At 43.6% G+C, this 23,295-nt stretch overlaps 1 protein-coding gene across 1 annotated transcript in view; it reads left to right on the forward strand.

Moving 5' to 3' along the window:
• pou6f2 (POU class 6 homeobox 2) overlaps window positions 1-23,295 on the forward strand; it is a 649,655-nt gene that overhangs the window by 581,987 nt on the left and 44,373 nt on the right. The window contains exons 9-10 of the mRNA XM_078215507.1: window positions 1,222-1,384; window positions 15,559-15,727. Of these exons, the coding sequence (XP_078071633.1) occupies window positions 1,222-1,384; window positions 15,559-15,727 (332 nt within the window). The remainder of the gene's footprint in view (window positions 1-1,221; window positions 1,385-15,558; window positions 15,728-23,295) is intronic.

The following is a 23,295-nucleotide window of genomic DNA, read 5'->3' on the forward strand; positions in this document are numbered from 1 at the left end:
GATCTGCCCTCCCTGCAACTCAACCATATTCCATTCAGGTGGAGGGCAAAAGGACTCTCACTCAATAGGAGGTCAAACTGACTCTCGCTCAACAGGAGGGCAGACTGACTCTCACTCAATAGGAGGGCAGACTGACTCTCACTCAATAGGAGGGCAGACTGACTCTCACTCAATAGGAGGGCAGACTGACTCTCACTCAATAGGAGGGCAGACTGACTCTCACTCAATAGGAGGGCAGACTGACTCTCACTCAATAGGAGGGCAGACTGACTCTCACTCAATAGGAGGGCAGACTGACTCTCACTCAATAGGAGGGCAGACTGACTCTCGCTCAACAGGAGGGCAGACTGACTCTCACTCAATAGGAGGGCAGACTGACTCTCACTCAATAGGAGGGCAGACTGACTCTCACTCAATAGGAGGGCAGACTGACTCTCACTCAATAGGAGGGCAGACTGACTCTCGCTCAACAGGAGGGCAGACTGACTCTCACTCAATAGGAGGGCAGACTGACTCTCGCTCAACAGGAGGGCAGACTGACTCTCACTCAATAGGAGGGCAGACTGACTCTCACTCAATAGGAGGGCAGACTGACTTCCAATTTTCCGCCCAATTGTTCAATCTGCCTTCCAATGGAATGAGGATCTGCACTAGGACCAGGATCTTCACCATTAACTTATGAATTCTGCTCCTCCATGTACTTTTATTGACAGCAAGGGTACAATTCAGCTTTAGTCAGTGTGCATAATGGATGCGAATGGATCCTCCATATGTTATACCAAAGTCAACAGAACAAATAGAGCTAGATGTATAATGAGCAGCTGATCCACTGCCAGTGTTTTGCTTACCCGTCAATGTTGAATTTTACAACCAGAATATCTTACCATTGTGAAAACGAATCACTGATAGTCATTTAAAAGGAATAAGAATCACTTGATCCAAATTAGAGCTTTTAAAATATATATATATAGTTTTGAATTTACACTGTGGAAATGTCACTAACCTTGTTCTTTTAATGTAGTCACAGCTTAATGTAGGCACCGTTTTATTTCTGTTTATCTTCACCATGAGTCTAATTTAAAAATATAAAGCCAAAAGGAAACCTATCCTCTTATCTTATATGCAGACCTTATGTGAATTGACATGACTGACTTTTTTCCCCTTCGATCTGTGTGTAATCTAACTTTTAGTGTATATTTGTGTGTTCTGCTTCCGCCGCAGCAGCAGCAGCATCCGCAGGTAGGCCAGCCAGTGTCCCAGGCTAACCTTCTGCACATGGCACATGGGCAGTCCTCTCTCGCACAAAGCCCAGTGCGTCAAGCCTCTTCCTCTTCCTCTTCATCCTGTTCTTCTTCAGCTCTGAGCGTTGGACAGTTAGTCAGCAGTAAGTAGGGGCTCCTCACTGCACTGTTTGTTGTTCAGCTGTCAGACAAACAATATAATGCATTTGTTGAAACTGACACAATCCATTGATTTATGTTTTTGCTAAAAAGAAAGGTCCATCCAGGTTAGCTCAGTTCTAGTACCACCTGCATGGAAAGGGGAAGTTAGAAGACATCACCAAGTTATTTGAATGTAGACATTTTACCATGATTGGCCATAGAAGCAGTGACTACAATAACATTTAAAAACATAAAAGCAAAATACTACGAATGCTGGAATCTGAAACAAAAACAGAAATGCTGGATAATCTCAGCAGGTCTGACAGCATCTGTGGGGAGAGAATAGAGCCAATGTTTTGAGTCTAGACGATCCTTTGTCAGAGACATTTAAAAGGAAATTGTTAAGTCTTTGAAAGGAGGCGTACATAAGCATATGGGGAAAGAGCAGGGAAATGGATTAGAGTAATAGTTCCTATTGAAGAACCAGCAGGCTCGCAGGGGCAATGGGCTAAATTGTCTCCTTTTGCTGTAATGTCTGTGTTTTTCCAAACAAACACGATGTATGCGATGTCAGTCCATGACCACATTGTGAGGGACAGAGAGGAGCTTAAGTCCAATTAAAGCCCACCATGAACACAGGGGAGCTAGAGTTTCTGTGGGCATGGCACTGATCTTGCCTCACCACAATTTTGATCAAAGATCGGCTGAAACAGCTGTTTCCAATGTTCTCCAGTACTGCAGTAATAGTGGGAAAACCTTGATAAAAATTCTACCCCATGTGATATTAACATCATAGAAACAGAAATAGGCTATTCAGCCCTTTGAGCCGGTTAGGCTATGGCTAATTTATACTGCAACCCATCCAACTTCGCTCCATGTCTCTTGGAAACATTACCCAAGGAAAATCCATCCATCTCAGTCATGAAAGCCCCAGTCTTCCTCGGTCCTGCAACCTTTTGATGGGGAGAATTCTAGATTTCCACTATCCTTTCTGTGGGAAAAAATACATCTTGTTTTCATTATTAAATGACCTAGCACTAATTTCAATATATCTATCGGTCTGGATCTTCCAAGCAGTGGCAATGATCGCCGATTGCCACTACATTTGTAAATCCCTCCGACTCGATGCTGCTGTGCATTTCCATTGGGGTCTTTTGAGTCCTGCTTTCATAGAAATGCGCAGCACAGCATCCCCTGGAGATCTCCATTGGAGCGGAGACAAGTTGGGGGAAGACTGGACGCACCCACTTTTTACAGCAGTAGCCATACAGTAGGTGTAAAGGTCAAGTTTGAATGTCAATGACTGGATGAATGAATCGGTAAGAGGGTGAGGTGGGTAGGGCCTGGGTAGGTGGATAAGTGTGTAGGGGGTGAGGGAGAGAGAGGGTAGGAGGTTAAGTGGGCAATTGGTTGTGGTGGGTAGGGGGTGAGGCAGGTAAGGTGGGTAAGTGGCTTAATAGGTAGGGGGTGGAGGGTAATTGGGTGAGGTGTGTAGGTGGTTAGGTGGGTATCAGGGCAAATGGGTGATGTGGGTAAGTGGATGAGGTGCGTAAGTGTGTCGAGGATAGGTGAATGAGGTGGATAAGTGGGTGATGTGGGTAGATAGGTGAGATTGCTAAGGGGTAGATGGATGAAGTGAGTGTGGGTGTTTGGGTAGGGTAGGTAGAATGGAGAAGTGGGTAAGTAAGTAAGATAGGGGGTTGGTGGGTGAATGGATAGTGGAGGGTAGTCAGGTCTGGTCTAGTCAGGGTTTTGGTTAGGCAGAAATTCTCATAACATTTCAAAAGTACTTGGACATACACTTGAAGTGTCATAACCTACAAAACTATAGACTGAGAGTGGCTAAATGGGATTAGGTTGGTTAGCTACTTGTTGGTCAGCATGGCCACAATGGGCTGAGTGGCCTCCTTCTGTGCAGTAAATTTCTATGATTCTATTATCTCCTGTTGGCAGCTTGACTCAAATTTCAAGCGAGTCTCAAAAATCTTTATACAGTAACGAAATGGACAGTACTAGGAGGGCAGTTGGGTCAGAAGGGTAGTCAGGTAGGTCAGGTGGTCAGGGGAGTGATTGGAATATCGGTTGTGGAGTTACCCAGATCCAACATTAGATGTGATTCCATATTTAGACAACATTTGCTAAATAATCCACAGTGTGCTAAAAATTATGCTGACAACTAACGATTGTCAGTCAAGCTCGCAGTGTTGCACATTTGTGTGTACTGTAAGCTACGTTTTATGTTCTCAGTCCCATTCTTAGAAGACAGAAAGAACATGTACACTCAGTGTGCCTGTTTCATCTAAACAAAATAAGTGACAGATGTTTTATGGTTCATTCCTCAGGGCAATGTCTTGACCAATTAGAGTCAAACTGCCTAGTTTAAGTTTCAAGCAATGCTTTGCAGTTAACTATTATTCACCATCAGCTGGTGCATTCTCCATGGAGCTGTCCAAATTCTGCAACTCTAACTCAGAGTTGGAGATATTCACGGAGAGTCTCAGGGAGCAGGGAAATGCCCACCGGAAGTTGAAACTTCCCAGACAGTTCCCACATAGGTCAGTGTATCAGGCCTTCCACATGGTCCCGATGCACATCTTTGGACATGTGTCCTGTCTCTGATGATCTGGAGACTGGAAGATTTGGCCAAATATCAGTAGCACAAGCAATCTAGTTCAGGCTGAGAAACAGTCTGAGTTACGTTATTAGAATCTTTTTCAGCTTCGAGCTTGATATTTTTGGTCATGGCACACATAGGGAGGGGAATGGAGGTGCAGGTCTGCCCAGTGGCACTAGTGACAAACCCAAACAGTTTCAAGGTCAGGACCCATTTGCTGCAAACACTCCATGCTAGGCAGCATATCAGTGGAGAATATGATGCCTTCGACCAGAAGCTTTAAGTGGAGAAACACAAAGCACCCATCGGCTTGAAGAAGAGTTGTGAAAGACAGTACTGAGGCTCTTTGCACTGTTTGTGGAGAGGCCCAAAATGGGAGATTGGTTAAACTACTCTGCATCATTGTCCAATGTCTATCCATTGCTAGGGCCCCAATTTAAATTAAAAATGCTCTTGCCGATTTTGAGGCTCGCTTAAAATTTGAGTCGGGCTGCCAACAGGTGATAATAAAATCATAGGAATTTACAGCACAGAAGGAAACTACTCAGCCCATTGAATCCATGCTGACCAAAATGTAGCTCACCAGCCCAACCCCACTTAGCCACTCTCTGTCTATAGTCTTGTAGGTTATGATACATCAAGTATATGTCCAAGTATATTTTAAATGTTATGAGCATTTCTGCCTCTACCACCCTCTCTGGCAGTGAGTTCCAGTTCCCCATTACACTCTAGGTTAAAAAGATTCCCCTTGGACCCCCTCTAATCTCCTATTTCTTACCTAAATGCCTTCGTTATGGACCCTTTAATCAAGGTGTATAGAGGCTTTCTATTCACACTATCGCCACCCCTCATAATTTTACATTACTGGCCGTGGGCGGCACGGTAGCACAGTGGTTAGCACTGCTGCTTCACAGCTCCAGGGACCTGGGTTCGATTCCCGGCTCGGGTCACTGTCTGTGTGGAGTTTGCACATTCTCCTCATGTCTGCGTGGGTTTCCTCCGGGTTCTCCGGTTTCCTCCCACAGTCCAAAGATGTGCGGGTTAGGTTGAATGGCTATGCTAAAATTGCCCCTTTGTGTCCTGAGATGCGTAGATTAGAGGGATTAGTGGGTAAATATGTAGGGATATGGGGGTAGGGCCTGGGCGGGATTGTGGTCGGTGCAGACTCGATGGGCCGAATGGCCTCTTTCTGTGCTGTAGGGTTTCTAAGATTCTAAGACTACTGGCTAATGTTACACCTCAGTTAGATCTCCCCTCAACCTCCTCTGTTCCAAAGAAAATAATCTGCTAAATTGTCCAATTTTTCCACGTAACCAAATTCCTTGAGTACAGTCAAGATCCCATCAAATCTCCTCTGTACTCTAAAGTTCAATCACATCTTTCCTATTGTGCAGTGACCAGAATTACAGTGGCCTAACCAGTATTTTATACAATTCCAGCATGATATCCATGTTCTTATATTCTATGATTTGGCAAATAAATCAAATATCCTGAATGCCTTCTTGATCCACCTTATTTACCTGCTCAACCAGCTTCAGGGATCTGGGGACATGCACTTCAATGTCTCTCCATTGTCCTCAGTATCCTACCATTTAATGTATACTCCCTTACCTTGTTAACCTTCCCCATATGCATTCCACATACTTTTCTGGATTGAATTCCATTTGCCTCTTTTCCGCCAACCTGACAAGCCCATTGATATCTTCCTGCAGTCTACAGCTTTCTTCTTCATTATCAGCCACAGACCAATCTTTGGATCATCTGCAAACTTCTTAATCATACCCCCTATACTCAAGTCCACATCACTGATATATGCCACAAAACGCTAGGAACCTATACTGAGAAACCCCCACTACAAACAGCCTTCCAATCACAAAAACACCCACCAAACATTGCCCTTTCCTTCCCGCCTCTGAGCCAATTTGATCAAACTTGCCACTTTGCCTTGGATCACATGGACTTTTACTTCTGAAACCACTCTGCCAAGTGGGACCTTGTAAAATCCTTGAGACCTTGCTAAAATCCGTGTGGCATATAGACTACGCCAACCCCTCTTATGCCATCCTCAAAAGATCCTATCATGTTATTTAGACACGACCTTCTCTTAACAAATTTGTGCTGACTGTCTTTGCTTAATTCATATCGTGGAAAGATAGAATACCTACATTGTAGAAGGAGGTCATTCAGCCCATTGAGTCTGCCCTGACTCAGCATCTTACCCAGGCCCATACTCCCCACCCACCCTATCCCCATAAACCCCTGCATTTACCATGGCTAATTCACCTAATCTGCATATCTTGGGACACTAAGGGGCAACTTAACATGGCCAATCCACCTAACCTGCACATCTTTGGTCAAAAGATGTGCATATCTTTCTAAATGAAGATTTATCCTGTCCCTCAGAACATTTCCAGTAATATTCCCAGCATCGCAGTTCGGCTAACTAGCCTATAATTACTCACTTTTCATTTAGAAATCATAGAAACCCGACAGTACAGAAAGAGGCCATTCGGCCCATCGAGTCTGCACCGACCACAATCCCACCCAGGCCCTATCCCCATATCCCTACATATTTTACCCATTAATCCCTCTAACCTCCGCATCTCAGGACACTAAGGGGCACTTTTTTAGCATGGCCAATCAACCTAACCCGCACATCTTTGGACTGTGGGAGGAAACCGGAGCACCCGGAGGAAACCCATGCAGACATGAGGAGAATGTGCAAACTCCACACAGACAGTGACCCAAGCCGGGAATCGAACCCAGGTCCCTGGAGCTAACCACTGTGCTACCGTGCCGCCCGGTACCGTACCCTAAATTAATGGTACAACTTTAGCTGCCCTCCTGTCCTCTGGCACTATGCCTGTCGGCATGGAGGATTGGGTAATTAAGGTCCAAGTCCCCATTATTTCTTAAAGTAAAAGCAAAATACTGCAGATGCTGGAATCTGAAACCAAACCAGAAAAACTCAGCAAATCTGGCAGCATCTGTGGAGAGAGAAAATAGAGTTAACGTTTCAAGTCTGTATGACTCTTCTGCAAAGTGGTTTCTTCCCTTTCTTCCCGAAATAGCCTGGGATACATTTCATCTGAGTCTGGGGATTTATCCATTTTCAAATATGTTAAACCCCTTTAATACTTCCACCTTACTGTATTAGTTGTATTTAATATTTCACACTGATTGTAATGCCTGTAATTGCACCCCCCCCCCCACTTTTGTGAAAATAGATGCAAAGTATTAATTAAGAACCATGCCCACATCCTCCGCCTGCACACACAGGTTACTCTTATGGACCCCAATAATCCCTGCTCTTCATTTAGTTATCCTCTTGCTCTTTCTGTATTTATAAATATCTTTGGGTTTTCCTTGATTTTGTTTGCCTTTTTTGCTGTCCTAATTTCATTTTTAATTTTGCCTCTCCACTTTTAAACTCCTATAGATTTTCTCATGTATTGAGTGCTTGGTATCTATCATAAACTTCTTTGGTTCTTTATTTCTCTAAACTCCTTGACATTCAGGGGGTTCTGGATTTGTTTGTCCTATCCTTTTTCTTTAAAGGTGGCAGATTGACACAGTGGTTAGCAGTGTTGCTTCAAAGCGCCAGGGACGTGGGTTCGATTCCAGCCTTGGGTGACCTAGTCTATCTTTGTCCTTTTTCATAACTGCCCTAAACCTATATGATTATAATCACTTACACCAAAATTCACCTCAACTGATATCGCTTACACCTGCCCATTTTCCTTCCCTAAAACTAAGTCCAAAATCACACCTTCTTGTTAGGCTTGCTACATATTTTGGCTAAAATGTTCTCCTGAATACATTTTAAGAATTCTATTTCCTCTCTGCCTTTCAGACTAGTTCTATCACAGTTAACGTGAGGGAGTTGAACTCTCCCACTTTTATGGCCCTATTGTGTTTGCACTTCTCAGATATTTGCTTTCCTGTGCCATAGTGTAGTTGCTTTTTTAGTTCTTCTTCAGTTCAACCCATATGGCCATATCATCCCTCCTCACAGCTATTAATGTTTCTTTAATCAATATCATAAACAACAATAACTTTTAATAAGTTCTTGATAGCACTCACAGGTCTGAGTCAGCAACTCATGGGTTTAAGCTACATAAACCAGGCTAACATTTCAGTGCAGCGCTGAGAGACTGCTGCATTGTCAGAAGTGCTGTCTTTTGGAGGGGATGAAAGACTTCATCTGCCTCGGTGTCCATGTGCATAGATCCCTGAAAGTTGGCACCCAGGTTGAAAGGGTTGTTAAGAAGGCGTACGGAGTGTTAGCTTTTATTGGTAGAGGGATTGAGTTTCGGAGCCAGGAGGTCATGTTGCAGCTGTACAAAACTCTGGTGAGGCCGCACTTGGAGTATTGCGTACAGTTCTGGTCACCGCATTATAGGAAGGATGTGGAAGCATTGGAAAGGGTGCAGAGGAGATTTACTAGGATGTTGCCTGGTATGGTGGGAAGGTCTTATGTGGAAAGGCTGAGGGACTTGAGGTTGTTTTCATTAGAGAGAAGCAGGTTAAGAGGTGACTTAATAGAGGCATACAAGATGATCAGAGGATTAGATAGGGTGGATAGTGAGAGCCTTTTTCCTCGGATGGTGATAGCTAGCACGAGGGGACATAGCTTTAAATTGAGGGGTGATAGATATAGGACAGATGTCAGAGGTAGGTTCTTCATTCAGAGTAGTAAGGGCGTGGAATGCCCTGCCTGCAGCAGTAGTGGACTCGCCAACATTAAGGGTATTTAAATGGTCATTGGATAAACATATGGATGATATTGGAATAGTGTAGGTTAGAGGGGCTTTAGATTGGTTTCACTGGTCGGCGCAACATCGAGGGCTGAAGGGCCTGTACTGCGCTGTTATGTTCTATGTTCTATGCCTTCTCAAGTGACAGAATTGGAATTCCACTGGTGCCCTGGTAAATATTTAATTTGTTGATCATTACCAAAAACAGATGATCTGACCATTTATTTCATTGCTGTTTTTAGAACACATCTGTGTGCCAATTGGCTGCTGCTTTCCTTGCATTACAACAAAGAACACTAAGTGCTTCATTGTGATAGTGATGTAGGATGAACCTGTGCTTGGTGGCTGCTGGCTCTGTCCTGTTCATGTCAATGGTTTCAGTTTCTAGCCAGCGATCTATAATCACACTGTTGATTGTTAGGACACAGCAACAGAAGACCAAAATTGTGAGTGGCTAACATCTCTTAAAGTTAGCCTGCATCTCTTAAAGCTAGCATGCACCTCTTAAAGGAGAGGTATTTAGTGCCTGGAGCAGATGCAGGCAATCCTGCAAGAAGTGACTCTGACTTGGGAAAGAGTCAGGGGGAACATTAGGATTACACAATAAAGGAGAGAGCAGGTTTTCCACTGGAGGCCTTGATGGAGAAGGTGTTGTTTTTCTATAAGGGGCCAGAAGGTGGTGGGAGCAGATACCCATGGAGATCAATACCAGGATTCAAGCCCCAAGGACCTGGATACAGTACTGGAAGAAATTGAATGACCTTACATGAGTGGTCAAGGTCAGTGAAGTATTTTCAAATGCCATATACTACCAACTGTGCTGCTAGCCTCAGACATATCACAAGAGCCCCATAACTCACGTACCAACAATCTCTATTAAACATAACTGTTACCTAACATGTGCTCTGCTACATACTTGGCATTGCAGCAAACTACATTCACAGGTTGGACACAATGCCAATTATTCAACCATGATAGCCAGATGAACCAAACAAATAGCATGACATCCACTGACACACTTACTCCTCTCCTGCAGGAGAAGGTGGTGCGTAATTGGAGGCAACAGGAGCTAACCGGAGAGGGGAGTGATGCACATGCACACCCTAACACCCCACGAAAGAGAAGATGATAGTCATTACTGGGATGCCCAATGCTGAGGCCATGGCAGGGCTAAGACCATCGAAGATGACGATATCCTCATATTAGTCGTCCTCATCATGTCCTATCACCCCATCATAAGAATATAAGAACATGAGAAATAGAAGCAAGAATTGGCATTCAGCTCTTCGACTCCTGTTCCACCATTCAATAAGATCATGGCTAATCTGAAAGTTACCTCAACTCCACTTTCCTGCCTGTTCCCTATAATCTTTGACTCCCTTATGAATCACAAATCTGTCTAACTCAATCTTAAATATGTCCAATGATCGAGTCTCCACTGTTTTCTGAGGTAAAGAATTCTGAAGATTAACAACCCTTAAGGAAGAAATTCTTCCACATCTCAGAATTAAATGGGAGATTCCTAGTTCTAAAACTGTTCCCTCAGTTCTCTAATCTCCCACAGGCATACTCTCAGCATTGACTCTCAGAATCTTGTATATTTCAATAAGATCACCACTCATTCCAGCCATTCACACCTCTTTTGTTTCCCTACGTGTCCCATGATCACTCCATTTAGCCTTGCCCCATGAAACCTTTTGTCATTGAATCTCTCCTGGATTCCAGCCTATCTCAGACTTGCGCTTTTGTCTTGTTTCCACCCTCCCCCTCTTTCACTTCCTCAAAATCATTTTTAACTTCTCCCATCCCACACTCTTCTGATTTACAAACTGCAGATGGTGTGGGCTTGCACAACTAATTTTTTCCCTTCTCTCTGCACGCCAACCTTACCCCCTGGGTCTCCCCTTTCAGATAGCCAGGAAGTGCTATTTGTTCCAGGAGATGGAGGGACAGCAAGAGGACAGTAATGATGAAGAAACGCTTTTACTCAATTTCAACTCTCAGCTACCACTCAGATACTGAATTGTCCACTCTCAGGATGGCAATATTTCTCCGACCCCTGACAATCTGCCAGACCTTTTGCTAATTCCTGCCAAACATCCCAGGCTGTTGCTGCTAGTGCAGTTTGAAGCTGGGCATCCTAGGCCAAGACCTGGTGATCATCCTCCAAGACCATCTGTGATTTCCTCCACTTAAAATCAGCACATACTGGCATGTAGATGAGATCTGCATGAGGTGAGACACCAGGCATAAGTGGGCTGCAACCGGGCAGAGGACAAAGGATAATGCTGGTGCCAATATTTGGAGGTTGAGCTCACACACAGGTTCAGAGCTAGGAGCACATCGTTTCCAGCATGTAAATAGTGGTCAACTCCATTCACATAATTCTGTATCTAACCATGATGCAGGAATGATGGTTGATATCGCAACTTCCATTACTGTGCAAACAGCAGCCATCTACTGTATGTGTGATGCAGTGGCAGCACAGGTTGCAGTAATGCAAGGTCAGACTGCATGATGGCTGTGGGGTACCGTGTGCAAAGGGGTTTGCAGTGTGTCACAGCAACCAATTACGAGGATTGCTGAGGTATCATAACAGGGGAGTAGCAATGTGTCCATGCAGCGGGAATATGTTGTCCACTCTCAGGATGGCAGTATTTCTCCTCCTACCCCCGCCAAGCTGCCAGAGCTTTCGCTAATTCCTGCCAAGGCTGTTGCTGTTGAAGTGGTGCAGTTTGAAGCTGGGCACCCTTGGCCCAGACCTGGTGATCATCCTCCAAGGCCACCTGCGATTTCCTCCACTTAAAGTCAGCAGGCTTCCGCCAACCAGGCTGCAGCTACAGTGGTTAGCACTGCTTAGTGAATTAGGACAGGCAAAGGCACAGGAAAGGCACAAGGGTGATTAATTTACTTTGGTTTGCATTGATTTCATTTATAAATTTAGCTTGGAATGTTTGTTTTTTTGATGGCTTTTCTTTTTGCATTGTATTCAAACAATAGCCGTGATGTCCAGTAACAGAGGCAAGATGAGATGTAGGAATGAAATAAAAAATGAAAAGGTGAAAAATATTCAGCAGGTCAGGCAGCACCTGTGGAGAGACACGGAGCTCACATTTCAGGTTGGGATGACCTTTCATTCTGATGGAATTCATACCTGAAACATTATCTGTTTTTCTTCGTAGATGCTGACTGATCTGCTGAGTATTTCCAGCCTTTTTGTTGAGTGTATTTCAGAAGTGAAGAGGCCCTGCCATTCGATCTGAGCCTTTCAGCCACCAGCTCAAAAACCCTGGCACTGCACTTACCTTGGAGGTTGGTATAGAGTTAGGGTCAGTACATGCAGCACCATGTGGGCTGCAAACAGTTCTGTGCTAAAGGATGATTTGTGTGCCAGCTCACCAGAGGCTGCGGTGGCAGACGAGTCCTGCTGCAAAGGACCCTGACAAAGACTTCTATGGGATGGCATACATGAATTAGCATGCACTGCAAGATGCTGGGTTCATTGGCTGACCTGTCAGACAGCTTTTTGTTACTGTCAAGGAACTTAGAGGAGTCTGACTCCAAGTTGGCATGGTGAGGAGCTTACCCACTCGCAGCCTCACTGTCACCCGGCACATCCAGAGGCACTGTTGCTGCTGTCCTCTACACATCCCGCATCCCTATGAGGAAGAGGCAGCATTCTTAAAATCTCCCTCATTGATCAAGGATTTGAGGTGGAGGTGCTGGCATTGGACTGGGGTGGGCATAGTAAGAAGTCTCACAATGCCAGGTTAAAGACCAACAGGGTTATTTGGAATCATGAGCTTTCAGAGTGCTGCTCCTTCATCAGATTTTTGGGGGTTAGTTCTCAAACATAGCATATATAGGCAAAGACACAATTGCAAGATAATTACAGATTGGAATGTGAAGAATGGTTGGAATGCGAGTCTTTAGAGGTACAAACTGTGTGCGTGGAGAGAGGGGTAATCACAGGTTAAAGAGGTGTGAATTGTCTCAAGCCAGGACAGTTCGTAGGATTTTGCAAACCCAAGCAGTATGGTGGGGGTCACATGAACCCAAGATCCCGGTTGAGGCTGCCCTCATGCGTGCAAAACTTGGAAACCTTCAACATGTCATCAATGACGATGAACATCTCGCCAAGGCCATCCCCACAGCCCCACTACTTGCCTTCAAACAACCGCCCAACCTCAAACAGACCATTGTTCACAGCAAACTACCCAGCCTTCAGGAGAACAGCGATCACGCCATCACAGAACCCTGCCACAGCAACCTCTGCAAGACGTGCCGGATCATCGACATGGATACCACCATCACACGTGAGACCACCAACCATCAAGTACACGGTACATACTCATGCGACTCAGCCAATGTTGTCTACCTCATACGCTGCAAGAAAGGATGTCCTGAGGCGTGGTATATCAGCGAGACCATGACAATGGATGATCGGACACAGCGCAATAATCGCCAGGCAGGAGCGTTCCTTTCCAGTCGGGAAACACTTCAGCAGTCAAGGGCATTCAGCCTCCGATCTTCGGGTAAGCGTTCTCCAAGGCGACCTTCAAGACACATGACAATGCTTAATCACCAAGCAGAAACTGATAGCCAAGTTCCGCACACGAGGACGCCCTCAACCGGGATCTTGGGTTCACATCACACAACATGTAACCCCCATCATACTGTCTGGGTTTGCAAAGTCCTACTAACTGTCCTGGCTGGAGACAATTCACCCCTCTTTAACCTGTGATTATCCCTCTCTCCAGGCACACTGTTTGTACCTGTGAAAACTCGATTACCTGTAAAGACTCACTTTCCATCCATTCTTCACATTCCAATCTGTAATTACCTTGCAATTGTGTCTTTGCCTATATATACCGTGTTTGTGAACCTACCTCCACTCACCTGATGAAGGAGCAGCGCTCTGAAAGTTCGTGATTCCAAATAAACCTGTTGGACTTTAACCTGGTGTTGTGAAACTTCTTACTGTATCAAGAATTTGGCCACCTCTCCTAATGTCATCTTATTTGGCTGGGCATCATTTTTTTCATTAATTATATTCCTGTAAAGCACTTTGGGACATTTTACTCCACTGAAGGCAAGTAGTTGTTGTAACAAAAGCAAAATACTGCAGATGCTGGAAATCTGAAATAAAAACAGAAAATGCTGGTCTTTGTCAATTATTCCTTAGCTCTGACCTTCCAATTTGTCCCCCGCTCCCCGCCCCCAACCCAACTAGATAATTCATTACATTTCTATCCCTCTTTAGTTCTGTTGAAGGATCATATGGACCACAATGTTGGGTGCAACATTACGGCCTCTATCGTCCCAAAACCGTAAAATCCTGCTCAAAGTCAACGGACCTTTTCATGGTCTGCCCCTCGCCCGCTCCAATTCCCGTGGCGGGCGGGATGGTAAAATTCCGACTGTTAACTCTGTTTCTCCTCCACAGATGCTGTCAGACCTGCTGAGTTTATCCAGCATTTTCTGTTTTTATTTTAGTTGTTGTTGTCCTGATACCAATAGCACAATCTCACCACAGTCGGGGTTAAAATTCAGGACCAGCTGCTGGTCATGTTTTGATCTGTGAATATCTGAGAGTGCTATGTACTTGCATGTTCAGCGTCTTTCACTCAATGGTTCATGGACTGACATCTTCCCAATTATTTTGGATGGAATTTCCCATGAGTGGTTTGACAGGAAAAGTTGTGACTTTTGTTAATGTTTCCGTGAATGTGCTGATACTCCAACTCAAAGTACAATGAAATATATGAATAGCAAAATATTGTTGATGCTGGAAATCTGAAGCCGAACAAAAACAGAAGAGGCTGGGGACGATCCACCAGCATGTATAGAGAGAAGATAGATCGGTCACCGTTTTGACGGTTGAATCCATGAGGGAGGGACTTGTTCTCTATCAGCTATGCGGCCAGACCTGCAGAGTGTCTATATAAGCCAATTGAAACATTACTCCGCTTCTTTCAGTTTCTTTCTGATGCTGTAACCATTTGTTCAGCTGTTCCTTCTTTCTCCACTGTACTCTCAGCATTCAATCTCTTTTCACTGTTCTTTTTCTGTCTCCGCACTTGTTGCTTCTTTTGTCCCTTCTCTCATCCTCCAATTCCAGCCAATTTGGTCACATTCTGTTCCCTACTCCTGTCTCTTCCACACCTATGCTCACAATGATATGAAAATCTATTTTCCTGCAAAAGGATTGGACTGTTGCTCTGAAGTACTTGGAGTATTTGAGGTGTTCAGTGAGGTGATATTACAATGCTATCATTGCACATGTAATAACTCATTCCTGATAAATCAACATCTCCACAAGTTCTTTTTTACACAAGTGTGTAATTTAGCCAGTGTTTATTTCACTGGTGCCCCTTTCTCAGTTGTAGTAAATTACCAAAGTAACAGAGGGCAGTAAGTATGGCCTAGAGCTCTACGCAGCTTAATCTACCAAAACTCACTGGCTTCTTTTACAGGCATGTGAGTCTGTGTGTGTACACCCATGTAGTTTGTGTGGCCATTAGTCCGTTTGTGCATGCCTTTATGTAAATGTGTGCGTGTACACATTTGTTTCTGTCTGTCTGTGTGTGTGCTGTCTACTGTTGATTTGAATGATTTCAACAAAGTCAATGTAAAGGAAATTGGGCGGGATAGTAAAATGGTCCGAGGATGCAGTTAAATTGTGTGTGTGTACGTCAGTCATATCTATCTATGTGCATGTGTTTTTGCATGCTCGCATGTGTATACCTGTGTGCGTGTAGCCTGCTTTAAACATGACATGCTCTGTTCACTTTGCTTACTGCAGATCCACAAACAGCAGCCAGTGAGGTCGATGGAGTGAACCTTGAAGAAATTCGTGAGTTTGCAAAAGCATTTAAAATTCGGCGTCTGTCTCTTGGTCTGACACAGACACAGGTTGGACAGGCCTTAAGTGCCACTGAGGGACCAGCATACAGCCAATCTGCGATCTGCAGGTAGCTAAGTACTTTGTGACTTTTGGAATATGACCGGTATGCTTGGTGAGTGTGTCAAGACATGTTTGACTGCAAATTTTGTCATTGCTGCTCTGAACAGCGAAACAAATATCAAACGCAAAGGTACATTCTGAAAACATATCTCTTTTCAAATCTAAATTGCTTTCTATCAATTTATTGGAATGACTGAAGGCTCAAAAGATTTCACGCTAAACTTTTTAAGCCAATGGTTCAGAAATTAGATCACAACACAAATTGATCAAAAAGTCCATTAGCCACATTATTATAGTGCCATGTGAGTGCCATTCACAGCCCCAGAGGTAACTTACCAGTTGTGGAGGAGTGTGCAAGATTGAGGTGTTGCCCAAGGGCTTAAGGTGAGTCTGGGGTTTGGGGGTGGGGGGGCTGAGAGGTCCACATGCGGATTATGGAGGCAAAAAGCAGAGGAAATTCAGAAAGGGATGGGGTAAGTGGTGACCAACAGCAGCTCAGAGTTTGAATATAGAGCCAGGAGGAACATTCTGCTCTTCCTGCATTACGATTAAGGTAAATTTGTTCTTTACGAGTTGAACTCATATTCTTGTAGTGCAAACTCTGGATTACTAATCAAGTAACATAATCACTGCACAATCGTCATCCTCAGCCAGTCAAAATATCATTCTGAAATTTGCAAGATTTGACTGAAACTCACCAGCAGTCCTAAGTGTGCACAATTTCAAAATGAAATAAGTATTTTGACACCCAATGTTTCCGTTTTCTAACTTCTAGAGAGAAGGGAAGTCACAGTAATCTTGGGAATGTTGAGCAGCCAGTACTGATTAGGCCCAGGAAACAAAACAAGACCTCAAATTTCCTCTGCATTTGTACCAAGGGAGATGAGTAAACATGGTACAACTCAATTAAATGGCTGAAAAGATAGTGACATTTTAGTGAGTTCCATGTGTAACTACAATATGACCAAATCGCCTCAATCTTTTTACATCTGTTGATCACTGGGCCTGATCGTATCTCATCTCATAACCATGTTGCCCGCCCACCCCGTTAAGGATACAAACATGCCGAATACTTATAATTAAGCTAGTTCAGGCCAGGTATAACGTAATGCCCAGAATTTTAGGTGCTGTGGGATATAAAGTTATATTCCTGCTGTTTTATGGTAAGTTTTAGAGCAATATCTTGACAGGGAGATGCTGTTTCTATGAATATGTTTTTCTGCCATCTATACGAACAGCATTAAACATTATGCTAAATGGGGCAACACGGTGGCACAGTGGTTAGCATTGCTGCCTCACAGTGCCAGGGACCCAGGTTCAATTCTCAGCTTGGGTCACTATCTCTGTGGAGTCTACGTGTTCTCCCCATGTCTGCATGGGTTTCTTCCGGGTGCTCTGGTTTCCTCCCAAAGTCTAAAAGACGTGCTGGTTCGGTGCATCGGCCATGTTAAATTCTCCCTCAGCCTATCTGAATAGGCATTAGTGGCCGGAATGTGACGACTTGGGGATTTTCACAGTAACTTAATTGCAGTGTTAATGTAAGCCTACTTGTTACACTAATAAATAAACTTTAAACATAGGAAAGCTTCTACGATTATATTTACTTAAAATTGCTTTGCCAAATGTACCTAAGTGACTGTTAGATAGATTCAAAATTTAAATTTAATTTGTAAAAAAGCAACCAATCATGCAAATTCAGTGTTTTCATTGTACTTCAAATATCCACAGTAACTATGTCCATTTTTATATTCAGGTATATTTAAATTAGACTGATAGGGAATGCAGGCATAACATGAGAACAACAGAATGATGTGTTTCAGATCTAACTTCTCAGTTGCATCTATTGAAGAAATTCAAGATTAATGGCTTAAACAGCCTGTCAACACAAGTAGAACAAAAGGAAACTTTAACATTTGGGACCTGTCCCTTGTTCAGAATTGGAAAGATAAACAAACATATTAAACAAGTCAGAAAAAAGGCTCAACATAAAATAAGTTAAATAACAGATATCCCATGCTAAATGGGATGGACTTCGAATAGATGAAGCAACTCAAAATTGAGCATTCATGAGGCACTGTGGGCCATCAGCGGCAGCAGAATTGTATTAAACCACAATCTGTAATCTCTTGGCTCGGCATATCCATCGCTCTACCAAAACCATCAACTGGCAGATTGAAGAGTGCAGTAGCATCCCTTGGCATAACTAAAAATGAGGTGTCAACATGCTACAACACAGGAATACTTGCATGCCAAATAGCGTAAGGAGAATGTGATAGATAGAGCTAAGTGACCCCATAACAAATGGATCAAACCTAAGCTCTGCAGTCCTACCACATTAGTGCGAATGATGATGGGCAATTAAACAACTAACAGGAGGAGGAGGCCCCCCAAGTAACTCCATCCTCAATAAGGCAAGAGCCCAGCATATCAGTGCAAAAGCCAAGGCTGAAGACTTTGCAATAAACTTCAACCAGAAGTACTGAGTAGACGGTGCTTTGTGGCCTCCTCCTGAGAACCCTAGCATCAAAATTGCCGGTCTTTAGCCAATTTGATTCAGTCCACGTGATATCAAGAAATGGCTCAAGGCACTGGCAAAGGTTTCTGCCCTGATAATATTCTGGCAATTGTACTGAACACTTGTACTCCAGAACGAGCTGCAACCTTAGCCAAGCTGTTCTAGTACAGCTACAACACTGGCATTGGCCTGACAATGTGGCAAATTGCCCCAGTATGTCCTGCACACAAAAAGCAGGCCAAATCCAACCTGGCCAGTTACCACCCCATTAATCTGCTCTCGATCATCAGCAAGATGATTGAAGGTGTCATCGACAGTGCTATCAAGTAGCACTTACTAAGCAATAAATGCTCATTGGTGTTCACTTAAGATTCTACTAAGGTCACTTGGCTCATGACCTCATTGAAGACTTGGTCCAAAATGGAAAAAAGAGCTGAATTCGAGAGAGGTGAGAGTGACTGCCCTTGAAACCAAGGCGGTATTTGAACCAGTGTGGCATTAAGGAGCTCCAGCTAATCTGAATTCAATCAGAATCTGGGGGAAAACTCTCCACTGGTTGGAGTCATACCTGGCACAAGGAAAGATGATTGTGGTAGTTGGACGTCAATGATCTCATTCCCAGAACATCATATAGGAGTTCTACAGGGTAGTGTTCTAGGCTCAACCATGGCCAGCTGCTTCATCAATGACCTTATCTGGACCTTAAGGTGGAAGTGGAGATGTTCGCTGATTATTGCACAATGTTCAGCACCATTCATGACTTCTCAGATACTGAAGCTATCCATGTTTATATGCAGCAAGACCTGGGCTGCGTTCAGGCTTGGGCTGATAAGTGGCAAGTTACATTTGTGCCACACAAGTGTCGGGCAATGACCATCTGCACCAAGAGAGAATCTAGCCATCTTCCTGACATTCAATGGCATTAACATTGCTGAATCCCTCACTGTCTATAACCTGGGGGTTATCATTGACCAGAAACTGAATTGGACCAGCCAAATACTGTGGCTACAAGAGCAGTTCAAAGGTTGGTTATTTTGTGCTGAGTAACTCTCACCTCCTGACTCCCTAACCTGTGCACTCTGTACAAGACACAAGTCAGGAGAGTGGTGGAATACTCTCCACTTGCCTGGATGAGTACAGCTCCAACAACACTCAAGGAGCTCGACACCATCAGGACAAAGATGTCCACTTGATTGGCACCCCATCCACCACCACCACCTCAAACATTCACTCCCTTTACTCCTGATACACATGGTGACAGCAGTATGTGCCATCTTCCAAGATGCACTACAACATGTCACCAAGGTTCCTTCAGTGACACCTTCCAAACCCGTGATCTCTACCACCTAGAAAGACAAGGGCAGCAGATGCATTGGAACAACACAACTTAGATGTTCCCTTCCAAGTCACTCGCCATCCTGACTTGGAACTATATCGCTGTTCCATCACTGTCATTGGATCAAAATCCTGGAATTTGCTTCGTAACAGCACTGTGGGTGTACCTACACCACATGGACTACAATGGTTTCAGAGACTGCTCACCGACCCCTTCCCAAAGGACAATTAGGGATGTACAATAAATTCTGACTTAAATAGTGACGCCCATATTCCGTGAAATAAATTTTAAAAACCGCATGGGATTAAATAAACTGATGCACTTATTGTTCTCAGAATTTCAATTTGCCTTTTAAATTTTAAAACAGACTTCGCAGTTTCTAACTTGCATCCCCCCACATTTTCTCAGGCCTTTACTTAGATGATCTGAATTATTTGCACATTCCCCTGTTTCATGGACCTCTTACCTATAGGAATGACCTATTGACTATTGTATCAACTGCCACCTCTCTTTGAAGCAGTGTGCTGGTCATTTAACTCATTAACTTCCTCTCTCTGTTTGGAACATGCATTTTATTTGTGTTTCCCCACCAGCAAAACCAATCTCCATTTTCCAGGCCCATCTTTTTATGTGGCCTTATTTTATCATTAAATTTCAGTTCTGATGTTGGGTGTATCTCTGTAATTTCTTTTATCTTTGCAAATGTTGATTCACCTCCCATATATTACCAGAATTTTCCATTCTTTTCTTGGAAATCCACCAAAGGCAGGTTTTGCTCCTTAAAGTAAAAGTTTATTTATTAGTGTCACAAGTAAGGCTTAGATTAACATTGCAATGAAGTTACTGTGAAATTCCCCTAGTTGTTACATTCTGGTGCCTGTTCGGGTCAATGTACCTAACCAGCATGTCTTTCAGACTGTGGGAGAAAACCGCAGCACCCGGAGGAAACCCACACAGACACGGGGAGAACGTGCAGACTCTACACAGACGGTGACCCAAGCCGGGAATCGAACCTAGGTCCCTGGCAGCAGTGCTAACCACTTGTCGTACTTAGATCAATAATTTTAAAAGAAATTCAGTGCAGGAGACCATTTGGTCCATCAATTTTATGCCAGTCCCAGTTCTTCCACTGGAGCTGGATATTCTAACATGTCCTTTCCCGTATATCCTTCTCACCTTTTTCAAAGATTTATGCAATTCATTTTAAGTGATGTTATGCATAAGCTATTTCCATGGTGGGGGAGGGAATTCTTCCAATTTCCCATAATAATATCGGTGGAAACTCTGGACAGCCATATTGATGAACCCTTATGGAATTGCTATCCCGTAATCTCTTGCACTCCTTATGGGAATAACCCCATGTGAAAACATTTCTTTTACATTTCTCCTACATCTCATGATAATCTTGCATCCATGCTCAGTTAAAACTCATTTTTACCACTTATTCACTCAAAACCTGTATTAGCTTCTCCCGACCACCCTTAATCTCTTCTGTTCCAAATAAATTTGATCCTGTCTTCATAGTTTAAAGTTTTCATTCCTGTTACATTTTCAGTAAATTCTCACTTCACTGTTTCATAATTGAAAGTTTCCATCATTAAACATGCCAGCTGTGCTAGTCTGAATCAGTATGTTGGGTGTTCATGGTGCATTCTAGAAATTCTGCAGTTGCATTATTAGACGTTCAGCTTCCCAGATGAGACATCACACGAGGGTAAAGCTAAAAGAATGTGAAAAGATTCTGTGATAATATAGTGGCTGTCATTTATCTCACCACCAACATCACTAAAAACTGATTACCTGGTCATTTATCTCATTGCTGTTTGTGAGAATTTGCTCTGGATAACTTGGATGCTGCATTTACCTATGTAACAACAGTGACTGCACTTGAAACAAGAATTCATTGGCTGTGAAATGTGTTGCGACATTCTCAAAAGTGTTGTATTATTGCAATTTCTTTCTGCCTTAGGGTCTGAAATTACATACTGTCAGCATATGCATGGACCATAGTGCAAAAATGAGTAAAACAGACTGATTTCCTCAGACACGTTACAATGAAAATATATATAAATGAGGAAGTGAGGGGAGTAAGGTACCTATTCAAGTAAACGGATCACAAGATGTGGCATGGAATACTCTACACTATTAACAATATGTTTAAAAACTGCTTTCATTCTATCTCTAAGATAAACTATTTTTTTGTTCATTCCATAATGCGAAGTGGGTAGTGATTTGATGCAGCAACTCTCTCTATTGTATCTCTGCTGGGAAAGTAAGGAGGTGTGGAACACTGCCCAAGGCACTGTCATTACATCAGGAGTTGACACTGGTTATTCTGTGCCATGTCCCTAATATGTACCACACGTACACTGTACATCCAGCATCAACTATTATGGAGGTCTATAAAATAATGAGGGGCATAGATAAGTCAACATCTTTTCCTAAAGATATGGGAATCTAAAACTAGAGGACATAGGTTTAAGTGAGAGAGGAGATATACAAAAGGGTCTAGAGAGGCAATGTTTTCACACAGAGGGTGGTGAGTGTTTGGAACGAGCTGCCAGAGGTAGTAATAGAAGTGGGTAAAATTTTGTCTTTTAAAAAGCATTTAGACAGTTACATGGATAAGATTGGTATAGAGGGATATGGGCCAAATGCGGGCAATTGGGACTAGCTTAATGTTAAAACTGGGCGGCATGGACAAGTTGGACCGAAAGGCCTGTTTCCATGCTGTAAACCTCTAACTCTATAACTCAGACAACCCAGAGTTGGTTGTTATCTGCTGCATTATGTAATTCAATCCCTACCTCTTATAGCACGCTTGTTAGTATTTATCTATTTGCTCATTAAATGCGCATTCTTTTTAAAAAGCAGGAATATCACTTGTCAACCAACTTGTCTAATAGTTAACAATTGCATCAGAATCTCTTCACTAAAGTCACCATACTTTAATCAAAAGTAACACTCGTGGAAACTCCTTGAAGGACCGGCAGACATTTTTAAATTGTTGAATTAATAAGTACTAATATAACTGCCTGAATGAATAGATGGCATAGGACTGGTGTGGGAAAGAGGAATGACTTTTCATGGGACATTGGCCCCAGTTCTGGGACAGAAAAGAATTGTATCAATGGGATGTACCAAACTGGAAAGGAGGTGGGGCCTGTGTCCTCGTGGAAATGGGAGGTGGCTAAGGCTTCAAACTAGTAAAATGGGAGGAGGGATCCACAAGAAAGAGGGAGCATAGCAAAGAATTAAATGAGGGAGGGCTTTAATGGCAAGAGAATCAGCAGAGTTCATAGAGTCATAGACGTTTACAGCATGGAAACAGGCCCTTCAGCCCAACTTGTCCATGCCGCCCTTTTTTTTAATCACTAAGCTAGTCCCAATTGCAGTGGACAGGACTGGGACTGCAAGCGGTCCGCAGAGCCTAAATCCAGTGAGTTCAGAACCAGGTAAGTTTTGGGGGTCTCGGGGTAGAAAGGAGGGGAGTGAGATATGGTGAGGGGTTTTGGGGGTGGGAGTTTGGGCACAAGGGGTTAGATGTGTTGGTGGAGAAGGTAGGGCAGGAGGAAGCATCCACAAGGGCAGGCTGCCCAATGTTAAAGGGAGGCTGCTGATGGGAACCCATCACCAATTTCCCACCTGAGGCCTGACAGGGTCATCAGGCTTTCCCCATTCCCAGCCTGCAAATTGAGGCTGAGTGGGAAATGACTTATGTGGT

The sequence above is a fragment of the Mustelus asterias genome, chromosome 7 (genome assembly GCF_964213995.1).
Source record: "Mustelus asterias chromosome 7, sMusAst1.hap1.1, whole genome shotgun sequence".
Classification (NCBI taxonomy): domain Eukaryota; kingdom Metazoa; phylum Chordata; class Chondrichthyes; order Carcharhiniformes; family Triakidae; genus Mustelus; species Mustelus asterias.